The 15,391-nt window shown below is 35.2% G+C and overlaps 2 protein-coding genes across 4 annotated transcripts; one reads left to right on the plus strand and one right to left on the minus strand.

The window, feature by feature from the left end:
• Nucleotides 1–518: 518 nt before the first annotated feature.
• Nucleotides 519–1,463, plus strand: LOC127791751 (uncharacterized). The gene has a single exon (XM_052321766.1). It carries the CDS (start codon nt 744–746, stop codon nt 1,077–1,079), a length of 336 nt encoding a protein of 111 aa, XP_052177726.1. The 5' UTR covers nt 519–743; the 3' UTR covers nt 1,080–1,463.
• Nucleotides 1,464–2,020: 557 nt separating this feature from the next.
• LOC127791745 (probable disease resistance protein At4g27220) lies at nt 2,021–14,436 on the minus strand. Of its 3 annotated transcripts, XM_052321728.1 has the most exons (7): nt 11,095–14,436; nt 10,712–10,822; nt 7,525–8,321; nt 7,304–7,388; nt 5,852–5,996; nt 3,123–5,753; nt 2,021–2,497 (listed from the first exon to the last, which is right to left on the minus strand). In XM_052321728.1, exons 1-4 carry the CDS (start codon nt 13,807–13,809, stop codon nt 7,322–7,324), a joined length of 3,690 nt encoding a protein of 1,229 aa, XP_052177688.1. In that variant the 5' UTR covers nt 13,810–14,436; the 3' UTR covers nt 2,021–2,497; nt 3,123–5,753; nt 5,852–5,996; nt 7,304–7,321. The 3 variants fall into 3 exon arrangements, with proteins under 3 accessions (XP_052177688.1, XP_052177689.1, XP_052177690.1); XM_052321729.1 differs by lacking the exon at nt 10,712–10,822; XM_052321730.1 differs by lacking the exons at nt 2,021–2,497; nt 3,123–5,753; nt 5,852–5,996; ... (1 more) ...; nt 7,525–8,321; nt 10,712–10,822 and adding an exon at nt 10,256–10,464.
• Between the last annotated feature and the right edge of the window lie 955 nt (nt 14,437–15,391).

Consider the following 15,391-nt stretch of genomic DNA (forward strand, 5'->3'; position numbering starts at 1 on the left):
CCAACCATCTCTCGTCACTTTTTCTTTGTGTCTTAGCCTCTCTCGTCGAACATCGCCGCCGCCTCTTGTGGATAGTGAACTCGCTGTCGTCGCCGCTTGCTCCCTCTAGTTGCAGTCGTCATCGACGTTGCCATCGCCGCTTGCAAATGATTTGCTCTCTCTCTCTCTCTCTCTCTCTCTCTCTCTCTCTCAGTCTCAGCCTTTGCTCTCTCTCTCTGTTGCAACATTGCCATTGCCTCTTGTAGCCTAATCCCCTTTATATATACATAATATTATATATATATAATATAATAATTATATTAATATATAGGTATATCATATATATGTGTTTATAACTTTATATATATATAAATCTCTCTTTATATATAATTTATTTATATATATATGAATATATATTATGTATGTGTATTTAGAATAATATAAATTTTATTTAAATAATTTTTTTATGTACCGCCTAGGTGCTAGGCCTTAGCTTGGCACCCGACTAGCGCCTATCGCGTTTTAGAACACTGTATATGATGTTATATCAATTTTGCCATGATTTATATGATGTTACAACTTTATCATACGCTGGGAATGACCTTAGATTGAGATATGAAAAATTCTTGAGTTAATGTCTGCCTAAAGTACGCCAAGCCTGCTTTTCCAAGGGCCTGCAACTTATATCTAGAATGAGCATACAAGTACATCTGCATGTTTGAATTTTAAGTCCTACCTTTTTTCTGTTGTGTTGGCATATCCTCATGCAGATTATGCAAAGCCGTGATCCTGAAGTGAGCGAAGACACAGAGAATAGTTTTGCTGAGCTGAAGCTACGAGAAGCTGAAGCTTCGGAAAGTCAGCAGCGTGCTGACATGGCACTGCTTGAGGCCAAGAAGATAACATCCCAATATCAGAAAGAGGCAGACAAATGCAATTCCAGGATGGAAACTTGTGAAGAAGCAAGGGAAAAGGCTGAAGCAGCTTTATCAGCACAAAAGAAACTAACCGCAATTTGGCAGATAAGGGCTCGGCAGAGAGGATGGAAAGGAGTTGCCAAAACTCTGACTCAATCCCAGGAAAATGTTCCAGTTGTGTGAAAAGCTGATGCCTCAAGTATGCTGTCTTGCGAATGGGTACACGACACATTTCTCTAATTTCCATGTCCGACCGCAAAGCGGGATGAAGTTTTTATGAATTTGATCAACAAGGTTGAACTATCTGATCCGTTCTGATTAATTTTAAGCGTTGAAGTATTAATTTGTTTCTTGGCTTTCAACATGGCCATTTGTCAGCAAACCATTGCCCCATCCCTAACTGTTAATTAACTGGGTTCCACTTGTAAGAGCTTAAGAGTAGTTTTCATGTCTGCTGTTATCATAAAATGCCAAATCAATACTGGATTATATTTAAAAGCTAAAAGGAATATTGTGCTTATTGATGTAGCCCTATTTTTGGACAAAAATATAATTGGATAAGAGTACTGAATATATAAGGGCATGCCTTGACTTGATTCGATCCTAATTTTTGAAACAGATTCCTGTTTACTGCATATTCATGTTTTATTGTTATAAAAGCATCATAAAATAGAAAACAGTAGCCGGATTTATTAAATGTTTCACAGCAAAGCCATATCGAAGTATTCCACTGTTGAGAGCTTGTCACATTGAGGAAGACCAGGGAAACAAAACCATGAGATAAAGTACCCTCTTCTCATCAACTTTTATTTTTTATATTTTTAGAAGTTTCTGATATTGCTTTCATATTTTTGAGATATTTCAATCAATAAAATATCAGCTTATGCAAAACCATTCTATCCACTTACGAGGTCTCTAGGGCTCTTCGTTCCTTGAGCAGAAACGCTAACTTCAATCACTTTTAAGCCCCCATTTGATTTCATTGTTTTTCGTTTTTTGCACTAATTTTTTCCAGCTAGAAACAGAAGTTGAGCCCAAAAATTTAAAAACTTAAAAAAAAAAATTAACATGTGAAAACTGAACAAAAACCAAACAATCTAGTAGACAGATACTGATCCACAGAATTAGTTGGAATGGTGAACGGCTCATTCCAATTTTTAAGCTGTCCAAGACAAAAATGTTTGTCAGCAAGATCTGTACAAGATTTCAACATCAGTGTTAACAGAACACAACATGAAGCTTTTGACAGTGCCAGGTTCCAGGTTCTCCTGAACTAGCATGAGAATGATGGCACAGGTCTACAGTACATTCATCTTGAACTATGAATGATACAGGTACACAGCAAAACCATACCAAAAAAATCAACAAAAACCGCAGCATTAAACTGTTTCACTTGGAAATGTTCCTCTGTTAGGTGGAAAATGTATGCTGGGATCGTCCAAGTTGGCACAGCCATGGATTCTCAGTCCATGCTCGTTGGCTAAATGCAGAAGGCAAATAAAACACAAATGGGGCGAGATATCATTGAGTGTTGCAGCCGCCCTGCAGTCTTTTGGAAAGCTAGCCAATACATTCTTGAAAGATACCATTTCTTTCTCCTCCTTGAATGAACAAAAGGTAACTTACAATTAGGTAATAACACAGAGAGAGAGAGCTGTAACACAAATCACACAAGTGGAGGGGCATGAAAGGAGCAACTGAATGGGTTCCACATTATTTTCAAATGGTATCTTCTAATACCTAGAAAACAGATCATAGACTTGTATTTTTAAATAGTTAAGTAGCAGTTAGTTCCAACTCAATAGCTGTTGAGTTTTTTAATTCAATTATTAGCATTTTGTGAACTCCAGTATCTTTTACCTTCTAATACAATGCCAAATCAAGCCTTAATCCCACTAGTCTTATCATGATTCCATTTTAGGGTTTTGTAGAAGAAATGTCCAATCAATTTTATTTGCACAACTTCAGTTTCATCTGCAAACTGCATGACGCAACATGGCTGAAAGATGGGGAGAAAGAGTGAGTACTCTGAAAATGAAACCACAACAGTGACTTATCTAAAACAGAACAAAATAATACGAAGCAGAAAACAAAATAATTGCTCTTTGCCACGGCAGATTGAGAATGCCAACAATACTTGACATTTTTGAGGAAATGAACTATCGTTCAATAGTGACATCTGATGCTACTGAAGACTGAAGACTAGGATAAAAAGTTACATCTTACCTGAATACTTGCTTGTTTAGATTCTTGTAAACAGTCCCAAAGAGTACCTTTCAGTGCCTGGACATCAACTTGTTTAGAATTTTTGTCATATTGTACTTCAATCTTATTTACCTGATACAAGAAGGAAGCAGCATAAGCAAATGTAAGCAATTTCAAGGCACACCAGTATGATTTGGCAAAAAATATGTAATTGCATATTTCTTTTAGGTTCTCAGGTTAGTAAAATTTACCAAAAATAAGAAGAAATTGAAACTTGAAGCTATCACCAATAGGGACCAAAAGTAAGTTATTTCAATTTAAGCAAAGGAGTAACAATTTTATCCTTCATCTTTCCTTGACCCAACATGGGAAACAATACTTGAATTCTCTTTTCTTTTGTTCTAAGTTATGGCAGCCTGAGTTGAATACAACATATGAATATTTTATCATCAATTTCCAGATATACATAAAATAGAATCTGATAAGCTAACATCAAAATCGTCAAAGGCACAAGGCACATTTAGGTGCAAAGAGTGCTTGGGGCCTAGGCACTAGACACAATATGAAGTGGAAACCTTATGCACATGAGGCACACATTTATTCAAAATGCTTATAAAATACATATACACTATTCTTTTCAATATTTACCTCTAATATAAAGAGGTAGATGCAAACTCATAAAATTATAAGTAATAATAAATCGCTATTTGTGCACACGCCATTACTATTAAATCACCAAATGAATAATTATAAACCATTTTGACGAGACTGAGAGACGAGTGTGTCTGAGTCCTCCAAATCACTATGAACACCTCCATCATCATATTGACCATCAAATCCATTTTCATCATCCCATGATGGCAATGGTCCATATCATCTCTTTGTTCACTCCATTCCTCTGAAGGCAGCATCAGGCACAAAAAATCCACAGAATAACAATACATTAAGTATATTTTACGTATTTCTATAACATAGAAAGAAATGATTGAGGCATGGGAAGACAAACTAGTAATGGTTAATGAACAAGAAAGATGTCTTCTAGCAAGACAGAATGTCGCAATCAGAAAATGTACAACCTCAATTGTTGTCAGAATTATATGCAATAAGTCAGGTTAAAAGTAACAATCATTTTCTCAAAAGAAATTGCATCTCATGGTTACCAAAGAACACCAAAAGATAGAAAAGTATCGCATATATGATGCAACCAACTACAAGAGATTTAAAAAAAAAAAAAGTATTACTACAAAGCATAAAAAGGCTTACTGGCCTTAATCCAGAGGAATTCCTAGATATGAAAGTATTTAACTATTGCAGTCTTATAGTCCATTTTCTGCTTTTCAATCAATAATAGTATTAGTACTTGACATATGTTAAACAGAAAACAAGGAGAAAAAATTTAGTCTGATTTCTAAGCCATGCAGTTGCCATTTATCAAATGGAAGAGTTCTAAATATGAGGTTGATGACCAAAAATCAAAGGTATACAGAAACAAATCTTAGAAGCATATGATGGAGAAGAAATGTCAAGTATCCCATGGACCTAATTACAACTACAATCACAAGCCTTAATCCCACTAGGTGGACTTGGCTTACATGAATTCTACCTCTCCAACCATTCCTATCCATTGTCATATCCTCCCTAAAGTCATTATATTCTATGCCATGTTTAAGGATTTCCCATCAAGTTCTTTTTGTTCTTGCTCTTATCACTTTTGATAGGCCCCAATATGGTCTTATAAAGCCAACCCAAAAACAGAAAAAAAGAAAAAGTATTTCAAGATACCTCACAGGCTACACGCCATATATTATGATGAGCAATTGGAACTCCATGATGTAAATCCTCATTTGGATTCATATGTAAAAAACCATGAGACTGCCAGTCTGAATGTCTAAATTCCTTGTTTAGATACAGTTATTTATGTGATGGTGCCAATTACCTCAGCCTCAACAGTTGGCATTATAAACCTTTCAACTTTGCAAGACTACAAGTCTACAACCTTAACTCTTTCCTACAGTTTGAACTTGTGAGCACACAGACTGCCACAGAATCAGAATATAAAGATATAAACATGTCATAATTCAGTTATACAGATTATAGAATACAAACCTTCTGCTTTCAGTTTAAGCATTTAGTTTCTTACAGTCATATCTTCCTTCATTTTTTTTTTTTTTTTTGGGGGGGGGGGGGGGGGTGTTGAGAGAGAGTTCTTCACATCATGTGGAACTGTTCAATATCAAAGACTACTATCATTATTGGAGCTCAGATTATTTAGCTGACGACTTTCTTGCTCTCTTCCCAAGGCACTTCAACCATAAAAAAAGAAAAGAAAATAATATCATAAAGAGGTTATCAAATGTCAAAAATGGTAAATCATATCTCCATTCATAATCAAAGCCACATTACCATGAGATTAGGCACAAGAAATAATTTGACAAGCTCCTCTGGCTGATAATGGCAATCTTCTGGAAGTGTCGTGCTACAAGTGGTCTATTTGCTGGCAGAAGTAGTGAATTGGGATTCTTGGGATGAGCAAAGACATCCAGTATTTGATTGTCTAAGGCTTTTGTAAAATCAATATCAAGTTCTGCTTGTTTTTTCTAGGTTTCTTAGTTGTCATGGGTGATCCATTTTCTCTGGGAGGACCCTCTGAATCTGCAAAACAGATTCAATGTTGCATAACTAGAAAACAGTTCTTGCAAATAGAGTATTGTGCAAATCAATGATATGCCTACAACTCTGCGTACTCTCACCTTTTGTTTTTCGATACTTCCAGTGATCAGGACCTGCCCAAGCATTTTGATTTGAAGTCAACCCCAAACTTAAAAACAAGTACCCATCAACCTTATCAAACCTGTTATTCACATCAGGCTCATTTAAAACAGATGGTTCATTTTCCTGCAAGCATCATATCAACAGATAACCTCATCATTTTGTACTTTAAACAATTAAACAAATATTCATTTATAAAATGACAACAAAAACTGATAAGAATGTCAATAAGGATCTGATCCTCAAAAATGAAAAAGGAAAAAGGTATCTGATATGTCATTTAGACCCCCCCCCCAAAAAAAAAAAAAAAAAACTGATCCTAAGAAATTAAAGCCCTTAAAAGCCATATTTCTGGTGGCATGCAACAAGTACCTCATGATAACTTGGTAAAATTGGATCTGCAGTATAACTTGGTAATTTGTTAAATCAATTTTTGTTTATAGCATATAAAAGGTAAGGATAATGGCTAACTATAGCGTATACAGGAAATATGAACATTGAACAGTCATGTTGGGTGGTGGTGCATTGATGCAAACCATAATTTTTAACATTGCCACCACCAAGGAAGGAGATTAGGGCAACATTTTTCATTCTCTAAATATCTGCTAGAATGAGTGTTAGATAATTTTTATTATGTCAAACTTAAAAAGCACTTAAATTGAATGAGCTATAGTTATAAGCTCATTAAGAGAAAATAGAAAATAGTCTTGTTACTTGTCAGACATGTTTCACCAAATTGATCCTCAATGGTGATAAATATAAATTTTAATTATAATCGCTAGTGTTTTAAATATTGATAAAAATTAAACTTTAATTATAATCGCTATGAATAGAATTTAGACAAGTGGGGTGACATGAAGAAACTATTGCTCTCTGACTGAATAAGTCAAATTTTTGCTCCACCATGTGATCAAATTATTTCTCTCAAGATTCATGTTAAGGTATTAATTTTTGCATTACAAGCAATTTCTGTAAGCTTTTTATTTTTCTAAGAATCATAAGTGGAATAACATTTCTTAAATAAATTGTATTCAAAGATAAAAAAGTGATATGTACCAAAAAATAAATACATAATTGTAAATAAACGAGTTTATACACACACACACACATATATATATCCATTTGACCCAACTAAACAAAAAATCCTTAATTTTGTTACACAAACCAAATTTATAACAAATTCTTCAATTAAAAGTTCAAAGAAAGCATACACTTTGTTATAACTAATTTAATAATAGAAAACAATCCTTCATTACATATCCCAACGTCATGAACAATATAAATATATACATATATATATGTAACCACGTGCACAATGTCCAAACGCAATCTAGCAAACACCCATGACCTTAAGAAGGACATCAAAGCAACAACTCACAACAAAACTCTATAAATATAGATCATCCTAGGGAAAATAATTCAAAGGTACCTACCAATAGCACCCAATGGACTTAAAATATTTCCATAAAATAACGGCTGCGTGAGTCTCCCCAGTGTATGATTTTCGCCATGTGGTTCCTATCCTCATTCCACGAAAAAATGGGAAGTTAATATTCAAAGAATTTCAAAATAGAACAAATTAAAAAATATATAAAATAATATGAGTAAATATAAAGCAAGTGCCCACAAATTGTATATGATTTTACAATTTTACCTGTCCTCCAAAAATGCATTAAGATTTGTAATTTCAACCTCTTCATATTGTCTCTTGTCTTCATAATCTACCAAGGCTCGTATCATCTTTGGCGGCAAGCAAATTTGTCCAGATGCAAAGGTCTTCATTTTTGGACAATTCCTCACCTTAACCTCGCACAAGGATGAAAAGCTAAAGGAAGCTCTTTCATCATTGCAAAAGTATTTGAGGTTTGGTAGATTATATAAACACAAACATTCTAATTTTGGAAATTCAATCTGCCATGTTGCCTTTCCTTCCCCTACAATATTAAGATTATTCTCATCAATAATAATAATTTCTTCCATCATTTCACAAGATTCCACCCTTAGCATTTCTAGGTGTTGAAGAGTCATAACCATGGAATGTGTAAGCAGACTTTTCATTTGGGGACATTTCATGATAGCTATGATCGTTAAGCTTCGAAAACCCTTAATTTCACGAAGATTCTTATTCCACAAAGACACCAATTCAGGTAAATCAGAGAGATGTAAAGTTCCCGCATCAACAAACTTCTCTTCACCAACGCTTATTGTCCCGTCAAGGTCAATAAGATGTTTAAACCCCAGACAATTCGTTAAGCATAAATTGTCGATCATTCTAAAGCTTTGATTCAAATGATGAGATAAAACCTTGGTCGAGACTTGGCATCCGATTAATGTCACGTCATATGGATGTTCTTGTAGATATTCTTGTGTGATAACTAGATCCCAGAGTTGTATCTGTCTTGTGCAATTCAAGCGTTCCAAACGAAGAGTTTTCATCTTGGGAATAGCAACCTGCAAAAACTCATGTTTTTAAAATATCTAGGAATTACCATTCTTATTTTTAGAATAAATAATAAAAAATTAAAATTTGTATATATATAATTTTTACTTTCTTACAATCTACAAATTCATAGATTTTCTATAAACTTCAAAATAATACTTGTTTAAAATTAAATAATGCCTACTTATATGCGTTGAAGTTTGTTACCATAAATTCTAATTTAGTTTCTTTCATTTATGATGGCAATCATCAACAAGAATGAATATTATACTTCACATTTTCCTTCACAATATATGAAGCAAATTGCCTATTATTAATTTTTTGGACTATTCACGGGTTTATTATGTTCATTTTATGAGCTTAATAGCAATTATATATGTAAGAGAAAGGCACTTTTAATTGAAAGATTAATGTGTACAATAGTGTTGTCATTAATATGAAGATTTTTTTTAATTTTTTTCTTACAAAATACATTAAAGACAAAGCTCACAAAAGGAAAAAGAACCCAACAAAGCAAGTTGGCTAAGTAAGAGGGGTCCTAGAGCAACAACAACCAAAGGAAAACAAGCCCTAAGAACACAAAAACAAAAGCAGAGCAAAATGGGCAGGCCTTGTGCGGGGGGGATTTAGTAGAAATTAACAAGGCAAAAAAAATCATCATATTTCTTAGGGGTAACTAAATTAACTTCCGCCTCTTTAAGGAGTAACTAAATTAACTTACGCCTCTTTAAGGAGGGAAGGAAGATGACCTAAAAAGGTTATTGCTGGAATTTAGGCTATTTCCAAGCTGGCCAAAGCCAAAAAATTTCCAACAAGGCTGAGATACAAATTAGAAACAAAATACCCAGCATCAAGAAAAACTAAAACAAACAAACAAGCTAAATATTATCAGAGCATGACAACTCCATCATTATCATGTGCTGATTAGGAAGGGTCATAGAAAACCACCATTTGAATCGCAATGTTGTCTTATCAAGGGGCCAACCTTGGGAAATTGAGGAAGAAGAGTGTCCAGGGGTCATGGAATGAACATCAATTTTAAACTCTATACCAATGATAGTGCAAAGGACCTCCTAGTGAGGATAATGGTGAGATTGAGGGCTTATTTCGGGGGAGCAAAGGAAGAGAATGTTTTCCATTTATGTAGAAGTAGGGTGAGAATGATTATGGGTAAGATTTGCAAGGGAACTCTTAAGAGTTTGAAGGGATTGTGCGAGGTGCTTCCGAAAGAGCTGTGTGGGGTTAAGGGAGGTTATAGGTGTGATGGTGGTTGTGAGTGGTTTTTGGTGGTTAATGTTGAGGGAAAGGGGTAGTCGTTGATGAGAAAAGCAAGGGTAAAGAGAATGAGATTTGAGGGAAGGACCTTTGTAGGTTGAGTGAGAAGATCAACGTTGATGAACGAGATGGTGGCCATCAACGTTAGAGGTGGCTATGGAAGAGATAGAAAATCAAGAGAAGTTTTAGTACTATATTAATCAAAAATCCAATATTTGGAACTACTAGATAGTAGGATGGGTCGTCCACTAGGGGCGTCCTTGATCAGTGGCCAATGGCCAAAGCATAGATGTGACATATTTGCTAAGAAACTCTAGTTTAGAGATAGAGACTCTCGTAGTTAGAGTTAAAACTATAATTATAAGATCAAAAGAAAGGATAAAAATTATAAAATAAACTTTTGATAATACCTAATTAATAATGATAGAAGATAGAACTTAAATTGAGTGAAATATACACTTGTTTTATTAGGACTACATTTGTAATCTAAACTAGTGAAAATAATAAAAATTAAAATAAAATTATCTATTGTATGTCAGTATATTTAACTTCTAAGGAGGATTAAGACTTGATACATTATAGATGTATGTTGATATTTTAAAACAAAAATTTTAATTTTCGTTTTAATTACATATGCCAATTAGAAGAGTTAGAGTATTCGTACTTGGTAATTAAATAAATGTGATGCTTCAGACTTGGACTTATAAAAACTTCTGAGATTTGACAAATCTTCAAGCCACAATTTTTCTAATTTATTGAACTTAATTGTACCATTATCGGTCTTTCCTTCTCCCTTGACCTCTGACACTATCACTTCCATTCCGGGACAACCTTGTATGTGTAAATCTTGGATGCGCACAAGATGTCTAGCAACACAAGCTGAAAATGCATGTGTCAAACTATCACAACCTATAATTGATATCCTTTTTAGGTATACATCGATAGAATCGTCATAGGAACAGTAGTCCTCATCACTAAGCGATGTTTTCATCAACTTGGGAAGATGATATAACTCAAGATCTGTCAACTTTGGGAACACATTATTGAATTTAGATTTAATTGTAGGATTTTGGATGTTAGGATTGAGCTCTTCAACTAACAATGTCACATAAGGGCAATTGAAAACCTTTAACTTCTCCAAATTTTGCAATCGTGGGGATTGAATTGCTTGGTTGTTCCAAATATATTCCATTGGTAACTTATAAATCGCCAAACGTGTTAAGACGGGAAAAAGAACCTGTCATATAAAATTTAATATTAGGCCATATACTTTTGTATTTTAATATTTGATTTTATTGTTATCAACACAAAAATAAAAAATGGATAATAAGAGTTAGTTTGACAATACAAATAAAAAGTAATAGTTAACTTGTCCTAACTTTATTTTCTGAAATGATAAAAAATAATTTAAAGAATAAAATAATTTTGTTGGTGACATTATATCAAACAGCATCTCAAAAAAATAATTTAAATAAAAAATTAAATAACACGTTAAAAATTAATACATACCTTTTCATCAAAGATAGATTCTGTTGTTGCGGTAAAATTTGGAAGGTTTTTCTCAGTTGTTGTCTTCTCCATTTTGGGGTAGAAGCTTTTAAAATGTGAAAGACTCGACAACTTCAAGTCCACCAATCGACTGAAAATAATTGCTTCATCAGTTACTACTTTATCTCCGTGATGATGATCTACTGCTCCAATTATTTGTTCCATTTTGCTACAACATGATACTTTCAGTTTTTGAAGTTGTTGGAGTTCTCTGGCAATGGAGGAGGAAAAGAGAAATTTCAGACCGTGACAGTTATCAATTTCTAAAGAGGTTAATTTACTAAAAGGTCCCCCACCACTTGCTATAAACTTTAGTTGTGGCTTGCATTGTAACATCAGCCCTTCCAAATGCGGAATCCACCTTAACGTCAACACACTAACTTTGTTCATCAAGAGATGAAATTCATCATCTATACGATGAATATCACGAATTTCCAAAACATTCAAGGTTTGAATACGATTAATAAAAGACGAGCGAGAGTTTATTAGTATTGCAAAATTAATCAATTTCCCAAATAAATTGGGGCATCCTTGCACCATAATCTTGAAACTTTCTGCTGAAATACTAACATATAAAACTGTTAATTGAGTCAATGATTTCAGCTCAGCAATGCTCGCATTACTCTTTCCCTCACCATTTACAGTGGTATCCCATCCACTAAAGCTGCCTAAGACATACAACTCTTCTAAATGGATCAAATTAGATATCACACCCTTTGGAATCACCTCCAGCATCCACGTTCTCAGATCCAAAGACCGCAAACGAGTCAATTCTCCAATCTCTTGTGGCAACTCTTTTATTTCAGATCCCTCAAAACTAAGTATCTCAATGTGATTTTTTAAATTTTGGATTGTAGTCAAGTCTCCCAATAATTTACAATACCTTAGACGTAACATCCGAAAATGATACAACTCCAAAATTGACGATGGGAGCTCCAACGATATGCTTTCCAAATCTAAAACTCTTGCCTCCTCCATGCCTTGAAAGAAGTCATTCGGAATTATACGTGAAGATTTTCCAAGCTTCAACACAAGGGTATGCACTAGTGGACAATCGAGCACGCCGCAATGAGAAGGAAAGTTGTCATTATTGATCCTTAATGAGATTGCTGTGTGCTGCTTCCAGGCATCATTCTTCGGCCACACTCGAATTTCGTGATCTACCATGAACTGTTGTTGTCTTGGCCAATCTTGGCCACCGCTGTGTTCTGTTTGCTTCACCTCTGTGATAGAAATTGCAAGGTCACGAATAACGTCATGCATTTTGACATAATTCTCGTCTTCTCCATTTAGTAACAAGCAAGACCTTTTCAGCTTATTAACCATGGCTTGTACTTCAATTCTTGCATCTTTCAGCGTATCCACCCTTCTAAGGAACCCCAGGGCAAAGCTATATTTAACCAAGTCATCAATAGAAATCTCAGCATCTTCAGGGAACAAACAGCAGAGCAAGAAACACGACTTTGCATCCTCGTCTTTTAGAAAATCATAGCTCCACTTCAAGGGGGTATAACCCACTGGATCAATTTCTTCAATGTATTTTAGGGGGGAATTCTTTAATTGGAGAAGTGCATTGCGCCACTCAACCTCTTCCTCGTCCTTTAATGCAGCTGCAACTGCAACGATAGCGATAGGCAGACCTCCACATTTCTTGCTCACCTCTCTTGCTATCAATTCATCGACTCCAAAATCTCCTGTCACCTTTGTAAACAACTCCCATGCTTCGTTCTCCGCCAAGTACCCAATGGAAAAATATGAATGAACGCCCATCACTTTGAAGACATCTTTTCTACGCGAGGTTAGCAAAATTTTGCAATCTTTGTGGCTAGGGCCCGAAATAGGAATTCCAACTGCATTCAAGTCTAGTCCTTGCCAAAGGTCATCCAATATTACCAATATCTTCTTCCCGTTTAACAATGTCTTTCGTAACTCATCCGCTCTTCCTGAGTCACTTCTTTGTTTATACTTGAGATCCAATTGGGGTGCAAGCTCTTCTTGTAGTTTTGAGGTGTTTGGATCTTTAGACACAACTGCTATCACAATCTTAAAAAAAATTCCTAGTTTCTTAGCTTCTTTGGCAACCTCTTTCACCATCGTCGTCTTCCCAGCTCCACCAGGCCCATGGACCCCAATCATGTCAACCCCAGAATCCTTCAAAGCCTCCATGATTTTATCAAAAACTGAAGCTCTTGAGTCAAACTTGGTGTAATACTCATAAGAATCAAAATGCGGCTCCCATTGGAAAGGTGCATCGCGTGCCACTGGCGAGTTCAGTAGTCGGTCACCCCTACTTATCAGTTCGCTGACGTCCAGCTTCCTCTTGTCAGCTTCCTTACCCATCTTGTGACGCCACATTAAGTTGGGACACATGCAGCCCTTAAAACACTTGAAGGATTCTCTGTTTTCTTGTGGATGCAGGATGTTGGTGATGTCTCCTTCCATGTCTTCAGCGTCCTTTAGCCAACTGGAGACCTCAGTCTCAACGGCTTTCCCATTGTTTGTGGCTCTACCCACCATTCCTTGGATACTCTCCTTTTTTTCACCGAGCCTCTTATTTTCTTGTTCGAGTAGCTGAACCTTGTTCTTGTATCGAATCACATAGGCCCCATGGCGCTTGACATAATTAATCAAGCCATCTGCGAGCAATTGGACAATCTTCCCCACACACGCATCCATGATGTTTGTCAAAAGCAATTTCCTCCTGTCCTGTGAAATGAGATTTCAAAGAGGTAGCTATATGTGTTTGTGTGTGCGTCTGGATATTAAGAAGAAGAAAACAATATATTCAACTTTCTTTCTGTCTTTATAATTCTATCTAGGTTGGTACCATTCGAACTCATATCTTGATTCAACTGGCAAAGAAAATAAAAGAACTAGAGAGAGAGAGAGAGAGATAATTAAGGAACAGATGAATACCTCGTCTTAAATGAGAAGAAGCAGCTGGAGAGAGGGAAGAGAGAGGTGACTGAGTAGGTCTTCTTGTAAAGTAAAAATTAAAGGGAAAATAGAGAGAAGAGAATAATAAGAAGAAAGGGAGTAGTTGGTGCTGTTGGTGTGTTTGAGAGATAGAGATGTACCTAATCGATCTACAACCAAAGCTTTTGGATCTCAGATCCACCACAGCATCAGCATGCAGATGCAGGGGAGACGACGAAGCTCCAATCCTTACAGACGAAAGAAAGATGCTGTTTTCTTCCGCCTTAAAGCTACCCTCCGCGGAATTGGAAAGCAAAACTTGACAGCTAACTCTTGACAGAATTAAAGGACAATGGGAATTGCAATAGAAAAGAAAGATGCGCGTGAATGGAATGCAATGCAATGCAATGATGCGGCTCACTAGTAGTAATTGCAAAGTGGGGTCGATTTGTCAGTATTATCAAATATATAATTTATTTTTTTAAATTTTTCTTAAAATAAAAAAAAATTACACATTATATCCACACACATCTCGCATGATAATAATTTACGTGCCCAAGGCATGGGTTAAGTGACAAAAGAAGAGTGGGGTGTTATTTTTTTAGCTCTCAAATTTTGTGTTTGAACTTTGAATAGGGAAGAAAACTCAATAGTCAAAGACTATCTTAAAAATTAAAAAAATATCAGGTCACTTCTACGTCTATGAAAATAGGCTAGAAATAGAAATTTGTTACTGGATTTTCTAATTTATATCTCTTGTTAGAATCGTGGGTCGAGTAGTAGGAAGGACTCATGATGATATGTTAACAAAAAAATAATAATAATAATTTACATAGATTATTTATTATAAAACTCTTTAAGAAAAGTAAATATATAAAAATATTAATGTAAAACTGTCAACAATTATGGAATTCAAATCATGAAATTGGGGCCATTTTCTGAATTTATTTTTTTTTCTTTTTTTTCTCACTCAGTGATGGGTTAAATTTTTTATTAGCTTATTAAATATTAAATATAATTAATTAATAGGAGAAAATACACAAATTAAATAGTCCTCATTTACCTCTCTTCACGTGGCTTATTTGGTTTGCTCTCTCTCTCTCACTCATCTTATCTCATCGTTTGTTTTTTTCTCTTCTCATATCTCCAATGGATATTTTCAAGATGAGGAGATAGGTACGACGGATGCTTTAGAGGAAGCCAGGGCCTAACTATCCGAAAGTAATGGGTGTCAAGGGCAGAAGAATGATAAGAGGGAAAAGTCTACACTACCCGAATAATTCGTATCGAGAGATTACTTACACTAATATTGCGTGAGAAATTGATTGTCAAATTGGCGCCA

Source organism: Diospyros lotus, chromosome 15 (assembly GCF_014633365.1).
Source record: "Diospyros lotus cultivar Yz01 chromosome 15, ASM1463336v1, whole genome shotgun sequence".
NCBI classification, from domain to species: domain Eukaryota; kingdom Viridiplantae; phylum Streptophyta; class Magnoliopsida; order Ericales; family Ebenaceae; genus Diospyros; species Diospyros lotus.